The sequence below is a fragment of the Phacochoerus africanus genome, chromosome 16 (genome assembly GCF_016906955.1).
Source record: "Phacochoerus africanus isolate WHEZ1 chromosome 16, ROS_Pafr_v1, whole genome shotgun sequence".
In the NCBI taxonomy this organism is placed as follows: domain Eukaryota; kingdom Metazoa; phylum Chordata; class Mammalia; order Artiodactyla; family Suidae; genus Phacochoerus; species Phacochoerus africanus.
In genome coordinates, this window is record NC_062559.1 from 13,505,306 (window position 1) to 13,530,563 (window position 25,258).

A 25,258-nucleotide genomic window follows, 5' to 3' on the forward strand; every position below is an offset into this window, starting at 1 on the left:
GCTAGGCACCCATTAACCACAGAAAGGGTCTTTCTGGGCCAGGCAAAAAAAAGGTCAGGAAGGAGCATTTGTAGGGTACAGGTTAAAAATAAATAAATAGAAGTTTCTATTGTGGCTCAGCAGTAACAAACCCTACTGGCACCCATGAGGATGTGGGTTTGATCCCTGGCCTTGCTCAGAAGGTGAAGGATCCAGCATTGCTGTGAGCTGTGGTGTACGTCACAGACTTGGCTTGGATCCAGTGTTGCTATAGCTGGGGTGTAGGCCGGCAGCTGTGGCTCCCTTTCAACCCCTAACCTGGTAACTTACATATACCACGAGAACAGCCCTAAAAAGCAAGATAGATAGATAGATAGATAGATAATCACTTTGCCTTAAGGCTTATTCAACAAGTATTGACTGAACCACAAAGGCATGACCTCCTAATGGCCTGAATTATTACCCCTGCGTTAACATCCAGCCTGGGTACCAGCCAGTGAAGCCCTTCCCTCCTCACCTGCTCCTGGGATGGAAAGTACCATGGGAAGGGAGGGGGTGAGGGATACAAACTCCATCTTTCACCCCTCCTACCTCAGCCCTTGAGCTCTCCTTCCTTCCGCACCTCTCTCTCCCCTGCCTTTTCCTAGTTAGTTCCATTTCCCTGCTGATCTTTAGGGGTTCCCAAGGGAAGAGGACAGTCAGGTGCAAAATGTCACCACCAAAGAGCCTTTCCTCAAGCCTCTCAGCCCCCTTTACCTCCCCTTAAGCACTACTGGTCCCTCAAATGACCCCACGTGCACCCCGGGAATACCTCAGCCTTGCCAGTTGACCTAATATATCCCTGTTTTCTCAGCTCGCTCGGATCAAGACTCACACCTTCCAGGTCCCAACAGCCTTGCTTTTCTAAGACAGGGAGCAAAACACTTCCCCGGGATCAGGTCCCTGAGCTCACCTCTCTCTCATCTTCGGGACAGGCGGGGATGGTGCTTGTGTGTCACTTTGATGCCTTGCTCCCTTCCCCACACTAGCTTCTCCTTTTCCTAAAATGACAACACTGAATAATCAGCTCCTGACAGCCGCCCCCAAGCCCAACCCCGGTCCGCCCAACCCAGCCCCTGGCCAGCACTAGCTCTGACGACACCGCCCAAAACCAAGATACTTTTCTAACCTCTCCCCACTCTCTACTCACCTCTTATTCTTTCAAGACCAAATTCTTCCCACTCCCCCCAACCCCCCTGCCAGGTTTTCTAAATAAAGAAGATAAAAAGTTTCTTCCATGTTGACGGCTGGTGAAATAAACTAGCTGTTGGTTATTTACCAAAATCTGATTCGGAAATGAACCAGTCTGGAACTGAGTTTGGATTTTCAGGACAAACCTAAAAGAGCTTCTGAGGTATTTTTTGAAAATTCCCCCAAAGGAGCAAGGACGTGGATTTGTGAAGCTGTGGTTATTGGCACGAAGGAGGGCGCAGGCAGGAAATTCCCCGCATAACCAGCCTCTCTCCCGAAGCCTGCTGGGGCCAGGAAACTGGACTCCTCCCCGGAGTGGCTACTCCTCCTGGGTTCCCAGCCGGCCACCCAGTGGCTCTGACGCGACGGGCCACTTACTGTAAATTTCAGCTTCATGACATATTTTCACATCCATTCATCAAATCCCTTCCAGGCAAGAATTCAGAGAAGAAGACAGCCTTTAACTTGCAGAGACACCAGCCACCTCCTCTATAAAGTCTCTGCAGTGTTCTCCCCTTCTAGGGAATCTAGTCAAAGAGCAGCCCAGATGCCCAGCCCAGAGAATTTTCCATTCTGAGAAATTCCTTCCAGACCTCTGCTGCCTACTCCTGCCACTGCACACACATGCACGTACACACGCGCACATGCACAAAGACACACACACAGAGTACATGAGTCATGTTACAGCCTAGCTATAACAAACATTCCCAAAATCTCAGTGGATTAATGGACCGAGGTGTTGTCTCTCACATTTAATGTCTGCTGTTCTTCCCAAATATTGCCTTGATTGTAAGGTTTTTTCCTCAATTATATGTCTTGCCTTCTAGGTCATAATTCCTGGAGGAATTGTGTCAGATATACATGTATGTATGTATATATATATGAAAATATGTATTTTTGTCTTTTTAAGGACACACTAGCAGCATATGGAAGTTCCCAGGCTAGGGGTTGAATTGGAGCTGTAGCTGCCAGCCTACACCACAGCCTCAGCCACACCAGATCCGAGCCGTGTCTGCAACCTACACCACAGCTCATGGCAATGCCAGATCCTTAACCCACTGAGCGAGACTAGGGATTGAACTGGCGTCCCATCATGGATACTAGTCGGATTCATTACCACTGAGCCACAAGGAGAATTTCAATATATTTTTATATAACTCAAATACCCCTCTTTACAGTTTGTAGTGCAAACAGCACACCTCAACCAGGTCCCAGAGTTGGTAGTGGCTAGAAATCTAGTCTACATTTTCCCAAGCCCCAACTCCTTTGCCTTTATATATCCAAACACGTCTGAGTTCTTATTAGAATGTAGGTAGGGGTAGGGTGAGAAAATATAAAGGAAATGAGAAGCCTTGGGAAGGGGTTAACGCTTATTTAGTCCTCCCCCTAGCTGTGCCCACAGCAGTGGCAGACTGATGGCTGGAGAAAACTTGAACTTCCCTGGTGTAGAGTCAAGATAAGAAAATTGCCTCCTGGAAGCCTCTGGGCCATGCTCAGTCAAGAAACTACACCAGGGACAGGGAGAGTGGGAGTAAAGCGGTCAGAAGATACTAAATTGGAGTTCCCGTTGTGACTCAGCGGAAACGAATCTGAGTAGCATCCATGAGGATGCAGTTTGATCCCTGGCCTCGCTCAGAGGGTTAAGGATCTGGTGTTGCCATGAGCTGCAGTGTAGGTCAAAGACACAGCTCAGATCTGGCGTGGCTGTGGCTGTGGCTGTGGTGAAGGCCGGCAGCTACAGCTCCAATTTAACCCCTAGCCTGGAAACCTCCCTATGCCACGGGTGCGGCCCTGAAAAGACCAAAAAAAAAAAAAAAGATACAAAATTTCAGTTGTGAAATAAGTAAGTACCAGAGATGTAATGTACAACCTGATGCCTGCAGGTAAAACTGCTGGATGCTATTTGGGAGGGTTGGTAGGAGAGTAGATCCTAAGAGTTTACAGCACAAGGAGAAATTTTTTTCTTTTTTTAATTGTATCTATATGAGATGGTGAATGTTAACTAAACTTACCGTGGTCGTCATTTCCCAATATATGTTAAGTCAAACAAGTACTGTACGCCTTAAACTTACACAGCAATGAACGTCAACTATTTCTCCATAAAACTGTGGGGGGGAAAGAAAACGACACCAAAAATCTGAGCCCCTCTCCCAAGGATTCCTTCCACTGCTTCTCAGGGTGAGTCAGCCCCTGAGAACTGGATCAGGATGGGCTCCAGCAAGCACCTCATGGACCCAGAACCATTATCCCCTTCTCTCCAGCCTCAGCCAGATGGACCCAGCAGCCCCTCCCTCCCTCTCCCCGCCTCACAAACTTCCCACTAACTTCATTTTGGGAATCCAGCTGCCCATCCCTGCAACTGGCCATGACAGGAGCCACCTGATGCTCCCTAATTCTGTAGCCCAATGCTCAGCCCCTAAGCCATAACCGCATCTTCCCAATTCTGAATCTCAGGAGGAAAGCACAATTATATAAGGCAGATTATATTAATGATTACTAAATATTCCATTTTTCCATCCTATGGGAGAATTATGCATCCCTGCCCCCTCTGAGCTCAGGAATTGTCCATATCTTGTTCTAGCCATTTAAACATGCAGGTGGGGAGTTCCCATCTTGGCTCAGCAGAAACGAATCTGACTAGCATCCATGAGGACGCAGGTTTGATCCCTGGGCTTGATCAGTGGATTCTGAATCCAGCATTGCCATGAGCTATGGTGTCCATTGCAGATACAGATCTGCCGTTGCTGTGGCTGTGGTGTAGGCCAGCAGCTACAGCTCTGATTCGACCCCTAGCCTGGGACCCTCCATACGCCACAGGTGTGGCCCTAAAAAGAGGGAAAAAAATTTTTTTTTTAAATAAACATGGGGGAATTGAAAGGTGGGATATGCATCACTTTGGAAGAGAAATTTGTAAGAACCAGAGTGTGGTCGACATGACTCTTTCTCCCTCTGCTGCAATGACCAAGTAGCACTTTATACAGAAGCTGCTTCACTAGCCAGGATTCCAGGACAAAGACAGCATGGAGCAAAGCCCTGGCCCTCTCCTGATGCAGATGTCACGTGAGTGAGAAACAAAGCTTTACTGTTGTTGTTGTGAGCCACTGACATGTTCAGGTTTGGGGTAAAGCAGCATAACATTGCAAATCCTGACTAACAAAGTGAATATCCAGCCCTTCCTTCGCTCCCTGAATAACCTGGGATGCCCTGAACAAATTAGACCACCTTCTCCCTCAGCATTTCATACCAAAAGAGGCCTCCCAAAGACATCATTTGGCATTTCTTCTCCGGTCTCCTGCCTGCCTTATATCTGTCTAGTAAATGAGGAGGCTCAACACCTGTCCTGAGGGAGCTCCCGTTGTGGCTCAGTGGTTAACGAATCCAACTGGGAACCATGAGGTTGTGGGTTCAATCCCTGGCCTTGCTCAGTGGGTTAAGGATCCAGCGTTGCCATGAGCTGTGCTGTAGGTCGCAGACGTGGCTTGGATCCTGCGTGGCTGTGGCTGTGGCGTAGGCTGGCAGCTCCAGCTCCTATTAGACCCCTATATATAGGGAATCTCCATATGCCATGGGTGCAGCCCTAGAAAAAACAAAAAGACCAAAAAAAAAAAAAAAAAAACCACCTGTCCTGAGGTACCCTTCTGGTTTGGCTTCTATAGCAACTGTCTGGCAATTCCATTTACTAAAAAAAGGAAAAAATCATCACCTTTCAAAGGGCAGAGCCACTGCTTATGTTTTCCTCATGTATGGACGTGGTAGACACCTGCGAATGTTTTCCATCTGCAGCAATTCTGAGAGGAATTCACAGCATTCCCAGCATAGTTAGAAACCCTGAGTGGTGGGTGGGAACATCTAGAATGTATTCCATTTAAATCTCTACACATGCCCTGTCCCTGTTTTAGCAACCTCCCTTGAAACAAAACACCCTAGAAGCAAAGGGGACGACTGGTTATTTTTAATCTGAGAAACACAAAGATCGCCCACTGGACAGTCAAGATCCCTGATGGAGAATGAAGATTACGCGGTCATGGGGTCTGTCCAAAGCCAAGCAGCTGAACTGATAGCACTGCAGATGATTTAGTGACGCGTCCACTTGGCCTCAGAGGCTCTGCCGGTACAGGTTGATCTTGACGGAATTTCCGCCAGGGGAGAGGGTGGGCCCCTCTTGTCCAATTGGCCCATCAGCTGGTGGGCCACCATTCCCGCCCCGTGTGACTGCTCTGGCTAGCAGAGCTGGCCACACCTGGCTGTTGGGGCCCCACGTCGACACAGGAGCTGAATCAACCCACTGTTCCCTATGCTCGGCACTCATTGCAGGACGGCCTGGCCTGCCTGACACATGCCTGCATGTCCACCTGAGTCATTTGTGTTGGCAACCCTTGAGGGCTGATGGCGTTCCGGCTTTGGAGGCTGGCACTTCCTAATTACAGCTGTGTTTCTGTTGCTGAACCAAATTACCTCACTGAGAGCCTGAAAATAGACTCCAGCCTAAAGGAGCTGGCTGCACCAAGAGGGAGGCTTCCCAAGACTCAGGGCCTGGGTGCCCAGCCAGAGGGCAGGGCTGGAAGGTAGACTCAAAAACCCTGACTGGGAAAAACTTCAGACTCCCCCTCCTTCCTTCTGACGGATGGAAACAGAGCAGCGCCACAAAACCATCTGCTTCCAAACTAGACATGATACTTAACTAGCAGTTCTGTCTCCATCACACTCCCACTCATTCATTCATTCAGTCAACGTTTTACTCCCCTCCTGGATGGGATCGACTCTTGTCCCCCTCTGGATCACTCTCCCCAGCCCCTCTGTTCCATGCCTGGGAGGCCGACTTCTACGGACCATGTCACCAGGCCCCCTTGCCCTCTGGCTGCCTGAAGGGTTAGGCTAATTAATGGGAGCAGAAGATGGAAATCAGAAAGTGGGAGAAGTAAGAGGTCTGGGCATCTGTTCCCTGTTCTATCCCTGCTCGGCCGGGGTTTGCAATAACTGCATTCGTCTACCTGGGCCACTGCTCCTGGCCGGTGGCCCCTCTGCTACACATTATCGCCAATGGTTTCCTCTCTTTGTCCTTTCAGGCCCAGGAGTGGTGTATAGATTTTCTAGAGCTGCCATAACAAAATCCCACAAACTGAGAGGCTGCACACAACAGAAAACTATTGTCTAAAGGTTCTGAAAGCAAGGTCTAGTGAGGCCAGAATCCCTCTGAAACACGTAGGGGAGACTTCCTTGCCTCTTTTGGTGGATGTCTGGTGGTTACCGACAATCTGTGGCGTTCCCCGGCTTACAGGTGCACCCTCCGACCTCTGCCGCCATCATCACACGGCTGCCTTCTCTCTGCGCATCTGCGTCTCCTCTTCTCTTCTGAGGACACCAGTTGTGTTGGATGAGGACCATCCAAGTGACCTCAGCTTCTCTAGATGACATCTGCAAAGACCCTATTCCCAAGTAAGATCACAGTCACAGAAACTGGGACTTCAAACCATCTTCTTGGAGGACATATTTCAGTCTAGAACAAGTTTGGCTTGTCCCACCATGGCTCGTCCCTGGACTGCTCCCTTAATCCTTTCACTCCTCTATAAATGCTCCCTTCAACAGACTCTTTTCTATGCCTTTTCAGAAAGGGCCACCTGTTCCCTACCAGGACCTTGACCGAGACGCCTACGTCTCAGATGCCCTTGAGCACCAAGTGCCAGAAGCTACTGAGAATACAGTGGTGAGCAAACAATAGCACAGTCCCTGCCTTCAAAGGGCTTACAGTCTGCCACTTAATCAGCTGAAACAAAACATCACAAAATAACACTGCAACTGGAATGCAATACAAAAGAGAGGTCCATGGTACCATGAATATGCTTTATCAATGGAGTCACTGTGGTTGGGGAGGCAGGGAGGGCTCCCCAGGCAGAGGGACACTGGAGCCAGAATGTGGAGGATGAATGGAGTCAACCAGATAAAGAAGGGGTCTTAAGCACTCCCCGCCTTGGCTACGGGAGGAGAAAGGGCCAGAAGAGGGAAACCAGTGTCTCTATTCGTCTCCAATGGCAGATCTGCCTTCATTCATATCTCAATCCACCCACATGTGATGCTTCCCCCAGGCAGAACTTACACGGCCCTTGGTCCTCACAGCAGCAGATCATAGCAGAGAACCCCATGCAGAAAAGAGCACCTGAATCACCCAGGGCCACCAGAGAAGAGCAGCAGTGCAGGGCATGGAGCAAGCGCTCCAGAAACTAGGGAACGGTGACGCCCAGAACACACCTCAACCTTAACACCCAACACTGAAATCTCAACATCCAGGAGGCAGCACCTCCCCTCCTGGGCTCCCCGTCTCACTGGGGACACTCCAGAACTTATCTGCTCCCTCTCTCACTCACTCAGTTCTCCCTCTCAGAAGTCATTGTATGTTTCTGTTTTTTTAGAGTTTGAGGGGAGTTTTGTTGTGTTTTCTTCTTTCTTTCTTTCTTTCTTTTTTTTTTTTTTGTCTTTAAGGTCACACCTGCAGCATAGGGAGGTTCCCAGGCTAGGGGTCTAATCAGAGCTGTAGCTGCTGGCCTACACCACAGCCACAGCCATGTGGGATCTGAGCCACGTCTGCGTCCTACACCACAGCTCATGGCAATGCGGATCCTTAACCCACTGAGCATGGCCAGAGATCAAACCTGTGTCTTCATGGATACTAGTCGGGTTCATTAACCACTGAGCCATGGGATGAGAACTCAGTGGTCAATGAGGAGCCACCACTCGCTCCCGCCCTGTCTCAGGTCTTCACCATCTCGCCCTAGAACTTTGCATTTGCTCCCTCCTTGACCGCCTGCTTCCCTGTCAAATTCACCCTCAATAGCACAGCCGCCAGAAGCAGCCACCTCCCTCCCCGGAGGGTGGCCCTCCCTGGCTCCTCCCTCCCAGGAGGGTACTGCCCAGGAGTGGTGCTAGAGGTGCTCCTTTCCCCGCCCTGCCTGCCCGCCAGCCTGCCTCCCGCTGCTCAGGCTTCATCATCCAACAAGAACAAACCCCTTTTAGGTCCTCATAGACAAGGAGTTCTCTCTCCTGCCTGTGCCAGTTTTCAGGTTGTCCCATCCCTCACCTTATCCTCTCCTTCAACCTAAGTAAATCCAACTCATGCTTAAAATCTTTTTTTTTAATGATTTTTATTTTTTCCATTATAGTTGGTTTAGGGTGCCGTCAGTTTTCTACTGTGCAGTGCAGTGACCCAGTCACACACACAAATACATTCTTTTTCTCACATTCTCCTCCATCGTGCCCCATCACAAGTGACTAGATAAAATTCCCAGTGCTATACAGCAGCATCTCATTGCTTATCCACTCCAAATGCAATAGTTTGCATCTATTAACCCCGGACTCCCAGTCCATCCCACTCCCTCCCCCTCGGCAACCCCAAGTCTATTCTCCAAGTCCATGAGTTTCTTTTCTGTGGAAAGGGTCATTTGTGCCATATACTGGATTCCACATAAGTGATAGCACGTGGTATTTTTTTTTCTCTTTCTGACTGACTTCTCTTAGTATGAGAGTTTCTAGTTCCATCCATGTTCATGCCTAAAATCTTTATTCAGGGGCCAACGCCTCCAAAGAGTCTTCCTGACACCCCTCCCCTCCTATTTCCGACCGAGGATCTTCCATCGTTAAATCTAACGCCCCGTGTTCCACATCTCTGTGGAGGTGTCTATTTCCGTGGTGAGAAAGAAGATTCTTTTTAGGGCAACACCCACAGCATATGTCTATTTCCCAGGCTAGGGGTCAAATCAGAGCTGCAGCTGCCAGCCTATGCCACAGCCACAGCCATGCCAGATCCAAGCCACATCTGTGACCTACACTGCAGCTCACGGCAACGCCAGATCCTTAACCCACTGAGCCGGGCCAGGGATGGAACCCACATCCTCATGGACACCAGTCGGGTTTCTAACCTGCAGAGCCACAGGGAGAACCCCAGAATGAAGATTCTTGATGGCAGGGACCTGTCTTGTTAGGTTTGCTATACCTATTAGCCTGGCACAGAGGAGATGCTCAAAGAGCAGATGAATGAGTGAATAAGTGACATTTAAATGGAGGTTGACTGCGCTACCTCTGTGCTGGAGTCACAACCCTCGAAGTGAACAGAATTTTTCTCTCCACCCCACCCCCACCTGTCACTGTGACAGGGTCCCCACCCAGCACTCTCTCTGCTGCATTATGCTTCCAATACCCAGAAGCTGCTTTACTGGCGTGTGGTTCATCTCAGCCCCAAGTAGGCAATCTATGCACGTGTCTGCCCTGTAGCAGCTGTGTGACCCTAGTTCTTTATCCTTTCTAAGCTTCAGTTTTCCGTGTGTAAGATGGACTCTATTCCAGTATCCACTGAACAGAACGGCTGTGAAAATTGAATGAAATTAAATAGGTGCATGGTCAGAACTCAGTAAATGGTAGACACAACGAAAGATGGTGCCAACAAGAGACACACAGTGGGGATTCAGAGGTAAAATGCACTTGAAAACTGTTGCCCAAAGGATAACCACCCTCCCCCATAAAAAGCACTTCCCACATGATCAACAGCTCTGTAGCATTCCTCTGCTATAGGTTTACTGGGCTGTTACAAAAGGCAGGGCTTCCTTTCGCTTGCCAGTCTTAACCAGTAGGCATGGAACTGCAGAAAGAACAAGAAAAACATGAAGAGAGTAAAAAAAAAAAAAAAAATCAGTGTGTTAGGCCAGGGTTTCCCAAGACTTCCACCAAGTTCTGGGAGAAACTGTATGTGTTCGCCTCCTCCTGCTCGGGTGAAGTGGCAGAAGACAGGGCCTGGCTTATCATCTCACGAAATGAAATGAGTTACAAACACACCCATCCCCAACCCAAATCCAAAAGCTAATCCTCATCCCAGTTGAGTAATTGGTAGGGGACCGTTTGATGATTTGTGTCTACAGATGAGAAAGTCCAGGACTAGCGGCCAAGACTGTGACTTCTGGTCATGGTTTCCCAGTGGCCAGGCCAGTCATGTCCATTCTCCTTCCCCAGCAACCTCCTCGCTCACAGGAATTCTCTTGGCAAAAGAACAGGGGTTACAAAAGCCTTCTCGGCTTCAGCATCAATCAACAAATACTCTGTGGGCAGCTACAGAGCACCCAGCCCTGGGCTAGGTCCGCTGGGCAAGCTTCACAAATTTAAAAAGGAAGAACACAGAAGAGAAAAGAAAACCATCAACAAAATGAAAAGGCGAGGTATGGAATGGGAGACCATATTTGCAAATCACATATATGATAAGGGGATAATATCTACAATATATAAATAATCTATACAACTCAATGGCAAACAACCAAACAATCCAACTTAAACATGGGCAGAGGAACTGAACAGACATTTTTCCAAAGAAGACAAACAACGGTCAACAGATATTTGAAAAGGTGCTCCACCTCACTCATCGTCAGGGAAATGCAAATCAAAAGCACAAACTATCACCTCACACCTGTTACCAATGGCCGTCATCAAAGAGACAAGTGATAACAAGTGTTGGTAAGGGGGTGGAAAAAATTGCCTTGAGCGCTGTTGGTCCATAGGAATATAAAATATTTTTTGTCTTTTTAGAGCCACACCCACAGCATACGGAGGTTCCCAGGGTACGGGTCAAATCAGAGCTGCAGCTTCTGGCCTATGCACAGCCACAGCAACACTGGATCTGAGCCTCATCTGTGACCTACACCACAGCTCATGGCAACACCAGATCCTTAACCCACTGAGCAAGGCCAGGGATCGAACCTGCATCCTCTTGGATGCTAGTTAGATTCATTTCTGCTCCATGAATATAAACGGAAATTCCCGTAATAGATGTTGGTACAACCACTACAGAAAACAGTATGGCGGCTCCTCCAAAAATTAAGAATAGAACTACCATATGATCCAGCAATCCCACTTCTGAGAATATATCCAAAGAAAGGAAATCACCATCTCACAGAGAAATGAATCACTGTCACTTGTTTCAGAACAAGTGACACTCAGCCCTGACACCACAATGACGTTGCTGTCCCAAAGGCCACTCTGGGCTCTCAGCCTCGGCGTCAGCCCAGCAAGACTCTGGGCTCTTGCTGCAGCCCTCGCCCCTGGCGCTGGGGTGTGTGTGTGGACAGGGACAGCAGCCAGCTCTTTGCCGGGCTCTCTAACAAGCTCTGCGAGTCTGTTTGTTAAAGAAAAATTCCAGTGGGTGCATCCAACACATGGAACTCAAGTACAGAAATTATATTTATCCACCCCACTGCCAAGGAGATCACATGCCCGTGAGTCACTCCAGATGTGCTCAAAAACAGAGTCTCTCTGTGGAAGCTCAGGGCCCCAATCCCGGAGAGAGTAGCTTAACAGGTCCCACTCCTGCCCTCCCCAGGAGGCAGCCCCCTGCCTCCACCCCTCTAGGGCAGGAGAGGGCATCTCAGCACGTCCGGAAAGGGAAGGGCAGTAAGATCAATATTGTTGCACTGCGAGGACCAGTACAGGCATACCTGGGGCTCCTGGGGTCCCACTGGTTGGAAGACGACTTTGCACCTTTTTGGAGGAAAAGATGTGTTGGAAGACGCTGCTGCTTCTGCTGTTGTGTTATGATGCTCAGGCCACTCTGTCCCACAGGTGGAGCAGGGGTGAGTTGCTTTTGATTTATTTGATTGATGCTCCTTATTCTTTCCCCAATATGATTAGGAAATTTGGGGGAGGGGGTAAAAGTGGAGGGGGCAGGAGGAAATTAGAAACCCTGCTCCCTCCTTTTCTCTCCTTTCTGCCCATTGCTTTATGCTTCTCGACATGCTAAAGGGTAATGATACCAAAAAAATCAGAGCCGCTGAGGGAACTGGGTCAAGGTGGAGAAGGCAGAGAGCATCCCTTTCTGACAGGCCAGAGCGAAGGTGTCCTAGCTTCACAGAAGTGGACAGACTCGGCCGAGTTCCCCCAGGCGGCTGTAGCTGGGAAGGGGGCGCAGAGAGCAGGTGCCCAGGACTGATGCTAACATGACAGGAGGAAGGTGCTGGCTGGCAAACAGCCTGCTACCTGGCTGGGGGTGCTGTCCACGTGGAGGTCTCCACGCTGCTGCCTGAGCAGGAGTGGACACATCTTTCCAGCTGCAGAGAGCTGGCCCGGCGACGGGAAAGGAAGCGCAACCCCTCAGCATCCTCGGGTCCGCCTGGCTGCTACTTCCAGCGCCCCAGCCAGCCCCCCTTGGGAAGGAAAGAGCCCAGCAAGGCTTCTCCCAACCGCTGACTTCCTTTCCCTCGGGATGCAGCATCTCAAAGCCGGACTGGCATCTTTCCTGGTTCCTGTGGGCAGACAGCGACAGCACCTCCAAACAGCAAGAGTTTATCACTTAGGGAGCGGGGGACTGAGAGGGCTGACCACTCCGAGCTGAGCGGAACTGAAATCTTTCTGCTGCTTAAAGTCAACTGAGGTCTCTCTCTTGGAAAGAACTGGAAAAAAAATAAAGTCAGTCTCACTGGTGTTTCTCGAGATCCAAAACAGGGTGAAGACTGCAGGGCAGCAGCGGGATGAGCCCCCCTGTTCTGAGAGAGAGTGTCAGGGAAGGAAGGGGCTGCCGGGCTGGGTGCAAAGCAATGGGAGCTGATGGATCTGAAATCAAGAAAAGCCAGAACTACTGACGGCACTTATTAGAGCGTTCATTCCCTCATTTGTTAAACCTGAGATTAGGGACTTGCCAGTTGTCTGAATTGGGCTGTGAAATGATCGTTGCCCAGAGGCAAATAATGAATGTAGCGTTTTCCCTCTTTTTCTGGTAAACATCACACACAGAGACACACAGACACAACTTCCTGCTCACTCTGTGTACAAATTTACGTGCAATGATTGGAAGCACAGAGCAAAGGGACCTTGGTGTTGTGTTCTGCCACTTACCCGTGTGTGACACTGGGGGCCTTCCTTAATTAACCTATTAAAAAAGGATGATAGGATGTTTCCTTCCTGACTCAGTGGTTAAGGCACTTGACTAGGATCCACAGAGCTGTGGTTCAATCCCTGGCCTTGCTCAGTGGGTTAAGGATCCAGCTTTGCCGTAAGCTGTGGTGTGGGTCAAAGACATGGCTCTGATCCCCAGTTGCTGTGGCTGTGGTGTAGGCCAGCAGCTGTAGCTCCTTTTGGACCCCTAGCCTGGGAACCTCCATATGCCAAAAGTGCAGCCCTAAAAAGAAAAAAAGAAAAGAAAAAAAAGGTGATAATACTCACCTTTCCTTAATGCACAGGCTGTCAGAAAGCCAAATGAGACAAACTGATGTGTTACAGCCTTGGAAACACAAGAGCTGCATCATAAGCTAATGTGGAAGAAATGGAAAGACAAGATCTTCCTCTAATTGGCTATGTGATGTGTGGCAAGTTTCTTAACCTCTCTGAGTTTTAGTTCTCGAAGAAGTAACATAGTAACAAAAGCAAAAACTGACCCATACCGCTTTATCCCGGGAGGATGTGTTCCACATGTAAATAAAGCACTTTGTAAAAGATGAGGAGCTATGTGAATGTCAGCTATTACCTACCACTTAAAAAAAAACAGAAAAGTTTCATCAAAGAAAGTCTGAGGTCTCGAGAGCTCTATAGCAACATCCTGGGAGCAGCAGCTCCAGCCCCACCCCTCCTCACTGCGGAAGGTCCCCCCCGCCCCCAGTAATGATAACCATCTCTGTAAAGACACAAAAGCAACGCAGCTGAAGCAGAGGCCATGGCGAGGCAGCTGGTGTCAAGTGCTGGATTAGTGGTTCATCCCAGTGTTCAGAGCCAGCAGATGATACAAAGCCCTCCCAACCATCATCAAAAATCTTCCACGTAGTTGCTTTTTTTTTCATTTTTAACATTTTTTTCTAATCATAAAAGAAATACACGTTGCTGTGGCTATGGTGTGGGCCAGCAACTGCAGGGCTGATTCGACCTCTAGCCTGGGAACGTCCATATGCCGCAGGTGCGGCCCTAAAAAGAAAAAAGAATTAAAATTTTAAAAAAGAAAAGGAATACAGGAGTTCCCATCATGGCTCAGTGGTTAATGAATCCAACTAGGAACCATGAGGTTGCGGGTTCAATCCCTGGCCTCGCTCAGTGGGTTAAGGATCCAGCGTTGCTGTGAGCTGTGGTGTAGGTCGAAGACGAGGCTCGGATCCGGCGTTGCTGTGGCTGTGGCGTAGGCCGGTGGCTACAGCTCCGATTCGACCCCTAGCCTAGGAACCTCCATATGCTTCGGGAGCAGCCCAAGAAATGGCAAAAGAAAAGGAATGCACAACTGCCATTTTTTTAAAGACAGAATGGGAGTCACACCCAAAGAAAAGCCAATTTTTCCAAATGTATTAACTGTTCCCTTCACCTTCATCCTTATCCCACCCCAACAGGAGGTCTAATTTAGAATTTCCTTTGGAAACAATCTGAGGAAGACCTCTCCCTACCAAATCCTCCTCCCACCCCCTCAGCACCACCCCAGCCTCCACCCTCACCCACCCTCTGCCTCCACAGATAGGAAAAAAACCAAAAGGAATACATCCTGCCATCAGGACGTCTTTTTTCCTACCGTCCTTCCAGCCTCTCCCTCAGAAGCGCTCTCTAGGATTCCCCCCGGGGAGGCAGCTTTTGTGCCAGGATGGCTGCTCCAGCCCCACCTGCTTGACTAAGGCCAAGTGACTCACCTGTGGTTAGCGAGGCCGCCAGGAAGCCAGCCATACCTGGCCCAGGTCCCAGCCCCACCCAGGTCCTGCCAGCGCACCACAGGGCGGGCCAGGGGAACCAGCCAGTCTTAAAAAAATACGTATGCAATGTATCTATTAATTCCTATAAATATCTCATTTTTATTCAATACATACGTTATTTCTTTTAAACCCAGCTTAATAAGGAAGAATGACCCTTCAGAAAATGTATGCTTTGGTGTTGTGTGTGTGTGTTCAGTCGTGAATGTTCCACGAAGGGAAGGGCCCAGGGTCGGTGTTCAGTGTTGACTGACCTGGTCCAGCATCACCAAGTATACCACGCACCGCGTCCATCACTCCACAGTCAGGGCATGTGGCAGGGGCGAGGCTAACCATTTACAGGTAAGAAAGCTGGAGGGTGGGAAGACGTTAACGTGCCCCCGGATCCTCAGCTGGAAGCTCCGAGCTGGATCTTACTCCCAACCCAGTCTACTGCGGCATCCATTCATGCCTCTCCATGCCTGCCAGGTGCCCCCAGCAGCCCCGGGCTCACCCTGGTGGTGGGCTGTTCTGGCCAAGGGGAGCTGACTCACAGCAGCCCTTTCAGAAGCCCTCCAGAGGACCTCAACACACGGGGCCAAGATGCCGGCTCCCTCCGAATATCACTGTGCTTCTAAAGGGCTGGCCCCAGGGCAAAAGAGTGAATGACATCAGTAGAATCTGGCAAAAGATCTTTCACAAAAGAGCGTTTCCTTTCCACACCCACCCACTGCTGTTTCCACAGAGTCGCTTCAACTGATTCATTTCAATTGTGATTGTATATTGGCTTGATATGTCTACACTTTGAATCCTTTCCAATGAGCTCTTTAAAACTGATGCTGTGCACAGTTACACGGAAACCACCATCAGCCTTAACACTGTTCTGGGTTTCATTTTATTTTACTGTCTTTTTAGGGCCACACCTGCAGCATATGGAAGTTCCCAGGCTAGGGGTCAAATCGGAGCTACAGCCGCTGGCCTACACCACAGCCACAGCCACGTGGGATCCGAGCCGTGTCTACGACCTACACCACACATCACGGCAACGCTGGATCCTTAACCCACCGAGCAAGGCCAGGGATAGAACCTGAGTCCTCTGGATACTAGTCGGGTTCATTACCACTGAGACATGACAGGAACTCCTGTTCTGGGCTTTTTTTTTTAATCTATTTGGGAGATGGAAGGGAAGAAGAGATTTTTATCCCAGGTTATAAAAAAATCAACAAGAGGATCAGTCTCAAAACAGAAATAGACTCTTCCACTGAGGGAGGCTTCTGCCCTTAGGTCTGGGCAAGAAAGCTTGCAGGAGCTAAGGCATGGAGAGCAAGACAGGCGCCAGCCTTGCCCAAGAGAATTAAAAGTAGCTTCTCCCAGGCAGGCACAGGGGCTCCTCAGAGATAAAGGGAGGGTGTGACAGAGACAGAAGACAACATCCACTTTCTGATAATCAGCCAGGACTTGTAACCGCAAACAAGTTCCAGAATCACCCTGTTAAAGGAGGATTTAGCGAAACATTCTGAAGAGAATGGAGTTTAATAACAAGGATGGTTAATGTGTTTCTATGGGATTGCGTATTCATTCAACAAACAGTCATGGGCAGGATGCTAGGCACTGGGAATACAGCAGTAAACAGTACAGACAAAATCCCAGGCCTTTGTGGAGCTGACATTCCTAATGAGAGGAAACAGACAATAAAGACATGAAAATAAAACAGCTGGTTCATCGAATGTCAAGTAAGTAAGGGCAGATTGGAGTTGCCGTCGTGGCTCAGTGGTTAACAAATCTGACTAGGAACCATGAGGTTGCAGGTTCGGTCCCTGGCCTCGCTCAGTGGGTTAAGGATCTGGCGATGCTGTGAGCTGTGGTGTAGGTCGCAGACTAGGCTCAGATCCCGAGTTGCTGTGGCTGTGGTATAGGCCGGCGGCTACAGCTCTGATTAGACCCCTAGCCTGGGAACCTCCATATGCCGCAGGAGTGGCCCTAGAAAAGGCAAAAAGACAAAAAAAAAAAGTAAGGGCGGATTATAGAGTATAAAAGATCATAATTTTAAATAGGGTAGTCAGGGAGGGCCCCACTGAGAAAATGACTTAAGATCTGAAGGAGGAATTCCTGTTGTGGCTCAGTGGTCAACAAATCCGACTAGCATCCATGAGGACGTGGGTTGGATCCCTGACCTCAATCAGTGGGTTAAGGATCTGGCATTGCCGTGAGCTGTGATGTAACAGGTTGCAGACATGGCTCGGATCTGGTATTGCTGTGGCTGTGGTGTAGGCCGGCAGCCTCAGCTCCAATTCGACCCCCAGCCTGAGAACTTCCATATGCCTCAGTTGCAGCCCTAAAAAGCAAAAAAAAAAAAAAAAAAAAAAAAAAAAAAGGACCTGAAGGAAACATGGGAGCCAGCCATGCAGTCCCCAAAGAGAGTATTCCAGGCAGAAGGAGCAGAAGTGCAAAGGCCCCGTGGCAGAAGCATGCGTGGTGAGCTCAAGGAACAGTGAAGAGGCCTGTGGCTGGAGGGGCATGAGCCAGGGATACTAGCAGATGAGTTGCAAGGGGTAGGAAGAGGTCAAGTCTGCAATGCCTGGTGGCCATCGGAAGATCTCTGGCTTCTGCTCTGAGTGAGACGAAAGCCATAGAGGGCTCCGGGCAGAGAGGATGGACATCATCCAACCTGTGTTTCCTACATGCTTTCACAGAATCTCTTTCATTGCCATGTTAAGAACAGAATAAGTGTAGGAGCCAAAGATGGGAGCAGAGACACTCCTAGGAGACACGCTCAAGGTTTAGAGCAGGAGGCGAGCAGGAATGTGGTGAGAAGCAGCCGGGTCCCAGATATATTCTGCAAGTAAAGCCCACAAGATTCGCTGATTCACTGGGTGTGGGAAGAAAGGGCAGGGGCAAGGATGACTCCCAGGTCTGGGCCTGAGCGCGCTGGGGAAGACGGAGCAGCGGATGAGGAGCAGGTGCCAGGGATGGGGAGGTGTTGGGACTGGATCCCAGGGAAAGGCTTCCTCGAGCAACAGGGCTGTTTTTCTAGCCATGTGGAAGCAGGTCTGGTCTAAAGCTTGAGGAGTACCTGCAGAAGGTGGGGGAGGCTGTGGAGGAGGGGAAGAAGGGGGAGGGTCCATCTTTTTGCCATTTCTGGGCTCTCTCCCCATGCCTGCTTTCTGAAGCAATGTTTAGCCTTAGACCAGAGGCTCAACATATTTCTAACACTCTTCTCCCAACTGCTATTGTTTAAAAACCATAGAGCAAGGGCTATGGGAAACAATGTTCCCATTGTGAAGCTCGCTCTTCTGGGAAGCATTTTCTGCCCAGCTCTTTGAGAACCAGGGGTCCACCTGGGGGGTGCCCGTTAAAGGAAGCGGCTGAAGGGAGCGGCTGTTCGCAGGGAAAGAATTGAGGGAGGAAAGCGCAGGGCTGGCCGTGAATAACTTCCCAGGAGGCAGCACAAAGGGCCCCAGGCCCAGGACCTTGTTCCCTCCTATCCCCCCACCTGCTGCGGTGTGAATTTTTTAAAAAGGAACAATACCTTTAATTTCACAGTAAGCGAGCTGAAGTCAAGAAGTAAGGTGGCTCAGATCCTACCCTGACAAGGGGTTTCATGGTAAGAAGAGAGGGTCACGGGGGAAGAAACAGGCCACATCTTGGTGGGGGATGAGTTCTGGTCCTGGTGTCACCTCCCATCAAGGAGAAAGCAGGGTCAAAATACACCCCTCTTTGTGGCTCCGCTCTCTTGTCTCTGAGAACACGAGAGCGCCTTGATCTCTTCCGATGCCCCTGTGAGGCCCTTCGGGTGGACCAATCCCAGCTACTAGCAGGGCATCAGCTCCCGGGCAGTGGGTCTGGACAGCCCAGCAGTCATAACCCTGCCTGCCGGTTGTAGGACCTGGGGTCCAGGAGTCCTGAGGCCTACATCCACCCCAGAGATGCCCACGAACCTGCCTGGAAGGTGGCCTTGGGCACTTAGGTTTTTAAAAGCTCCCTGGAGGTTTTAACGCACAGTCAAGGTTGAGACAAACTGAGCTGGGCCAGCTCCTGCTCACAGCTTCAGGTCAAGCAGCCTCTGATCCTCAACCTTGGCTGCCATTAGAAGCACCTAGGAAGCTTTCAAAGAGTTTACTGTCCTAATCATACCCTGGTCACTTAAATCAGAACTTCAGGAGCTAGGACGTAGGCGCTCTAGGTGATTCTTCTATTTGGCCAAGATTGCAAAAGCAAGGAGTAGGAGATGCCTCGCCCTCCTGTGCCCTACTGGAGACAGAGGCCATGAGTGAGCAGAGGCCAGCCCTAAAATCTATGATTCTGTGGGAAATGGGCTTTTTGGCAAAGAGCAAATTCTGCTAAAATTCTGAGCTAGGAAATAATGCTATAGCGTTGAGAGGCTCTGTCCCCCAAGATGGCCCTGGGGAAGCAGGGCTGTCACTCTGCCCATCAAGGTCCCCTTCAATGCAGGGACACGGTTTGCTAACAGCTCTGCCTCGTGCACCCTGGAAGCCTGCCAGGCTCCACCCAGTGTGCAGAAGCCTGAAAGCGCATTTTATCCTAGTCCCTGCAGAACTTGTGGGCTACAGTATACATGGATCACAGAGAAAGCAACTCTACAGCCAACCTGCTTTTCCAGGAGGTGGGAGATTCCAACCAGTGAGCTTTTCAGGAAATGTCCTTTATGTGGAAGATGTTTTACTGTGATCACTTCTGATAGAAATCCTTCTAAATCCCTCTAAATGCAGGTCCCTTCTTCAACACAGTACTCTGGACATCCCTGGCCCCTTTCTTTTCTTTCATCTTTTATATATATATATATATTTTTTTTTCTTTTTAGGGCCACACCTACAGCATAGGGAGGTTCCCAGGCTAGGGGTCAAATCAGAGCTACAGCTGCCAGTCTACACCACAGCCACAGCAGTGCCAGATCTGAGCCACGTCTGCGACCTACACCACAGCTCATGGCAAGGCCAGATCCTTAACCCACTGAGTGAGGCCAGGGATCGAACCCACATCCTCAAGGATCCAACCCGCATCCTCAGGGATCCTAGTCCGGTTTGTTAACCACCAAGCAGCAAAGGGAACTCCAGCCCCTTTCCTGATGAAGCAAAGTTGTCATGTGTCATTATGCAAATTCAGCTTTGCACAACTTCAGGGGGCGCTACTTACCTCAAAGTTTCACCAATTTTCACAGTTACTTGCCTAGTTTTCTAGTAGATCACAATCAAGTGTCTGGAAGAAGCTGCCCCTTTTTCTCTGAGCTGGCGGCAGGCTGGTCGATCCTTTCCACACAGTGTCCTGAGACTCGGAGGGGCTGTCTGCTCTCAGTCTGATACAACCCTGGAGAAGTGCAATTTATTATGACTGTTCCTACACTCTGCCATACTCTGTCCTTCTCTTTCATGTGTCTTAATCAGTTCCTAATTCTTGGTACCCCTCTACCTCTAGCATCCCTCCCATCTTCCTCTAACTGCCACTTCTAGATGCAGCCACTGAGGAGCCACAGTGGCAAATCACTGACTTTACACCAAATGCGTTTCTGATTCAGGCCCTTGGGGGAGGTCCTGGGCTTGGCTCCATACAGCTGAGAGACATCGTCGGGGCTGTGCAGCTCTCTTCCTACACTTTGTCATGTGTGCATGGGTTCTTGGCAGCTCTCCCCGGATGGCTGGGGAGTAGCCAGGAGTCTGAGTCTCCAATTAAAAGGGTCAATAAACATAAGCCAGCAAACTGCACACTGACAAAGCACTGACATGTGCAGTGCTATGAGGGAACCGTGGTATTAGGGAGGTTGTTAAACTTGGGAGGAGGGGTGGCGTTGGTTTACTCATTTCTCTTCCGTTTGAACATAAATTCTTGGGTATACATTTCCCTAGACATACATATTTTTCAAAACTGTTGGGGATAATTCTGATGTGAAGCCAGGTTTGAAAGTACTGGTGTGAAACAGTAACATCGGACATGCCTGGGAGCTCTCTGGGACACACTGGGGCTGTCTGTCACCTCTTCCTCTTTGTGTCCACCACCACTCGAAGTCAGTTGCCTTCAAGACTGGCTGGCTCACCTCGGGCTCCCCTGAGGGAGAAGCTGGTGCTCGCAGCAGCCCCGAGAGCTCACTCTTGCTTTCTTGCAGCCGTGCTCTTCCCTGCAGCCCACCGGCCAAAGAGGTCCTCGTCTGTGCCCTTGAACCCCATCCTGCAGAGCTCCCTGGAGGAAGTGCAACTGCTCTATGAGGTAGGCAGAGGGCACAGTGGGCCACTCGTGTCACCCCAAAGGCATTGTTCCTTCTCTATGTTTTTCGGGGAAGTGACCTGACTCCTCGAAAATAAGTGGCCTCTGCCACCTGGGGGACTGCCTAGACCTGTTTGTGGAGGTTGTGGAATCCTGCCCAACCCAGAGGAAGGTGTTCCTGGTACCTCATCTCCTTTCCCACAGGCTGTCCCAGGAAAGATGGCATCAAGAGTTCAGTGGAGGAGTTCCCGTCGTGGCGCAGTGGTTAACGAATCCGACTAGGAACCATGAGGTTGCGGGTTCAGTCCCTGCCCTTGCTCAGTGGGTTAACGATCCGGCGTTGCCGTGAGCTGTGGTGTAGGTTGCAGATGCGGCTCGGATCCCGCGTTGCTGTGGCTCTGGCGTAGGCCGGTGGCTACAGCTCCGATTCAACCCCTAGCCTGGGAACCTCCATATGCCGCAGGAGCGGCCCAAGAAATAGCAACAACAACAACAACAACAACAACAACAAAAAAGACAAAAAGACAAAAAAAAAAGAGTTCAGTGGAGGCAAAATTAGAGATTTAGGCTCAGCCCAGAGGTGCCCCCACCAGCACCCAAGCTGCAGGGCGGTGGTCGTCCCCCCACCAGGACTCCTCGGCAGCATTCAGTCAATGCCAAATCTATTGTTTGAGTGGAACTGTGTCTCGGCAACTTCACAGTGGGACAGACCCATTTCCAACAGCCTGGAGCCACCCTAAAGGCTCTCTTCCTCTGCCTGTCACACCTCTGCCACCCAGACCCACTTCTCCAAAACATGGGTATATTTCCCAAGGCTGCTTGGTTTGGTTCATGGATTAAAATTCCAGGGTCAAGATGTGAGCTTTAGTTCTGGTTCTGCCGCCTATGGGCTACGTGACCTTGCACAGGCCACTGTTTCTCTCTGGGCCTGAACCTCCTCAGCTGTTAAGTGAGGGTCTCCACTGATCACCAAAGTTCCCCTCCTGCTCTGACATCGTGAGACTTCCTCCACGTACCAGGACGGTCTGGCCAAGAAGGAGACAGCCCGCTGCAGCCAAGCAGCTGGGCCAGGCAGCGAATTTCAAATCCTGCCTCAGGGAACAAACTGGAAAATGCAGAGCCTTCGCCACATTGTGAACACAGGAGTCAGAGGATCTTTCTAAACAGATCTGTTTTAGGGAAGATAACAGACAGGAGTGTGGAGGATGGATTAGAGCCGAGGGAAGCCAGCCACAGAGAGGAGAGTTAGGACTCGGAGTCCAAGAGGTACTTCTTAGGTTTCTTTCCTTTTTTTTTTCTTTTTCTTTTGTATTTTTGTCTTTTTAGGGCTGCACCCATGGCACGTGGAGGTTCCCAGGCTAGAGGTCTTATTGGAGCTGTAGCCGCCGGCCTACGCCACAGCCACAGCAACGTGGGATCCGAGCTGCGTCTGCGACCTACACCACAGCTCACAGCAACACTGGATCCTTAACCCACTGTGCAAGGCCAGGGATCAAACCCGCACCCTCATGGTTCCTAGTCAGATTCATTTCCACTGTGCCACTATGGGAACTCCTTAGGTTTCCGATCTGGGCCTGGCACTGCAGGATCCTGGGGAGGGGGGAGAGAAGGATGCCTGTGACAGACCCCACCCCCTAACCTTCAAGCACAGGTGAGAAACAAGGACAAATCTGTAGCCCATTTAATTCCTGGTGCCATTGTCTACATCTTTCAAATTCCAGCTTCTAGTTTTAAATTCTCCAAAACAGTCAGTTTGTGCTTTAGAAGATCTTTGGTGGGTGAGAGGGAGAAAGGGAAGAAGCAGCTGATTCGGGACACTAGAAACACAAATAGCCACTTACACAGTGGCTTTGTATCAGGCACAGTGTCAGATGACACCGTATTTGTCTTATTTACTCCTCGCAATCTCCTGGTGAAGTACTGTGCTTGTTCATCATTTCACGAAGAGGAAAAGGACTCTGAGAGGAGTAACTCATCCGAGGTTACCCGGTTAGTGGGACAGTTGAAACTGGGCCCCTGACCTCTTGATTCCAGAGCTCTTTGCAGAGCCACTCCCTACATAACTACACGTGATCAGAATCCACAGGTGCCCTCAACGATGCCTCATGCCCGAGTTCCCATCGTGGCTCAGTGGTTAACAAACCCAACTAGCATCCATGAGGACAGGGGTTTGATCCCTGGCCTCGCTCAGTGGGTTAGGATCCAGTGTTGCCGTGAGCTGTGGTGTAGGTCACAGATGAGGCTCAGATCCCACATTGCATGGCTGCGGCGCAGGCTGGCAGCTACAGCTCCGATTCGACCCCTAGCCTGGGAACCTCCATCTGCCGTGGGTGCAGCCCTAAAAAGACAAAAAAAAAAAAAAAACACCTCATGCCTTTCCACACCCTGTGTCTCTCCTCAGTTCCTGCTGGCTGAACTGGAGATCGGCCCCGACCTGAAGATCTCCATCAAGGACGAGGAGCTGGCCTCCCTACGGAAGGCCGCCGACTTCCACACCATCTGCAATGACGTGATCCCCAAGAGCATCCCGGACATCCGCCGGCTGAGCGCCAGCCTCTCCAGCCACCCCGGCGTCCTCAAGAAAGAGGACTTCGAAAGGACAGCACTGACCCTGGCCTACGTGGCCTACCGCACAGCTCTGTCCCAAGGGCATCAGAAGGACGTCTGGGCCCAGGCCCTCCTTAGCCTCTTCCAGGCCCTGAGGCATGACTTGATGCGGTCCTCAGGCCCCAGAGCATCTCCCTGAGAGACTGGCCGGCACCAGGACCACAGAGCAGGGACCAGCACACACAGTAATCCAGAAAGTCTTCATTCTCAACTCCCTTTAGAGACCAGCCTCAAAACACATACCACCAACTCAGAGTAACAGAGATAAAGTAAGAAAGCCCGATGCTCTTTGCCCCTTAACTTCTTAACAAGCACAAGATTGTGATTCATATCATAATGTGACCTGGGCTGGAAAAAAAAAAAAAAAAAAGGCTGGAGTGACCATTCAAGATGCCTCCAGAGGCCAAACGGTTTGCCTAGAGACATGTACGCATCTAAGATGTGCTTCGACACTGAGTGAATGTGACACAAACACCCACATTTGTGAGAACAGAGCTGGGGGCGACAGCACAGAAGCCTGGGCATGGCAGGAAGGTGAGGGACAGATTTCTTTGGTCCTAAGAGACCAGGGTACTCGACTGAATGAACATCTTTCCACAGTTCTGTAGTAAGCAACTAGAGCTACGCCAAATCAATCCATTGTTAACTAAGGATGTATTTCCCAACTGTTCCAAAAGCCACCAAGAAGAATCAGTCAGAACATCAGTCATGTACCCATGTATCTAGACTCTTCTTTTCTGAAAGCTGGAGAAACACAGAGGGGGCCCATAGAAATGCGACTGTCATGCGTTGCATTTTGTACCGAGAAACAAAGCTAACCTGGAGAGAGTCAGCCTAACAAAAGAGGTGACACCAACAGCCAGGCCTGCCTAGCCTCATGCTAAAATTGCCCAGCATCCCCAGAGATTTAAGTGCTTCAAATAAATGTGACTTTCAGAGGACAGAATTTTACCCTTTCAAATACCAAAGCTTCCATTTTAGCAATAGCGATTGGATGTGTTTTCTAAAGTATTCACATAAAATGCCTTAAGCTTTTATTTAGTATCTTGGAAACGTTCTAATGAAGGAGCTAGATAAGATCACCCCTGAGATTCTTCTACTTCTGAACTTCCCACAGTCACAACCATGAGATGTGACCAGGGAGGACACCTAGACCCGACAGCTCTGCCAGACTGTTGGTACCAACCCTGAAAGGCCCCAGGTTTTGCTAAGTCCGCACCTGTGTGAGTTTTTCTGCTGCCTTCCTCGCTGTCAGCCTGTAAGAGTGCCCTTTTCCTTGCTACCAACGTAACTTGCCCTTTTTGATTGTTCTGCCTTACGATCAGGCCATTGCTGAAAAAAAATAAGACAGTGAGTCTTGTTCTAATGGTTTGTTAAATGAGAGTTAATAGGGAGTTCCCGTTGTGGGCTCATCGGTTAACGAACCCAGCTAATATCCATGAGGGTGCGTGGCTTTGATCTCTGGACTTGCTCAGTGGGTTAAGTTCACAGCTAAGGCTTGGGTCTGGAGTTGCTGTGGCTGTGGCCTAGGCCAGCTGCTGTAGCTCCGATTGGACCCCTAGCCTGGG

General features: G+C 50.0%; 1 protein-coding gene across 1 annotated transcript; it reads left to right on the plus strand.

Annotated features, from left to right (window-relative positions):
• Positions 1-11,445: 11,445 nt before the first annotated feature.
• FAM180A (family with sequence similarity 180 member A) lies at positions 11,446-24,725 on the plus strand. The gene is made up of 3 exons (XM_047763662.1): positions 11,446-11,810; positions 20,986-21,086; positions 23,485-24,725. The coding sequence occupies exons 1-3, from the start codon at positions 11,735-11,737 to the stop codon at positions 23,827-23,829; spliced, it is 522 nt and encodes a 173-aa protein (XP_047619618.1). The 5' UTR covers positions 11,446-11,734; the 3' UTR covers positions 23,830-24,725.
• Positions 24,726-25,258: the final 533 nt, after the last annotated feature.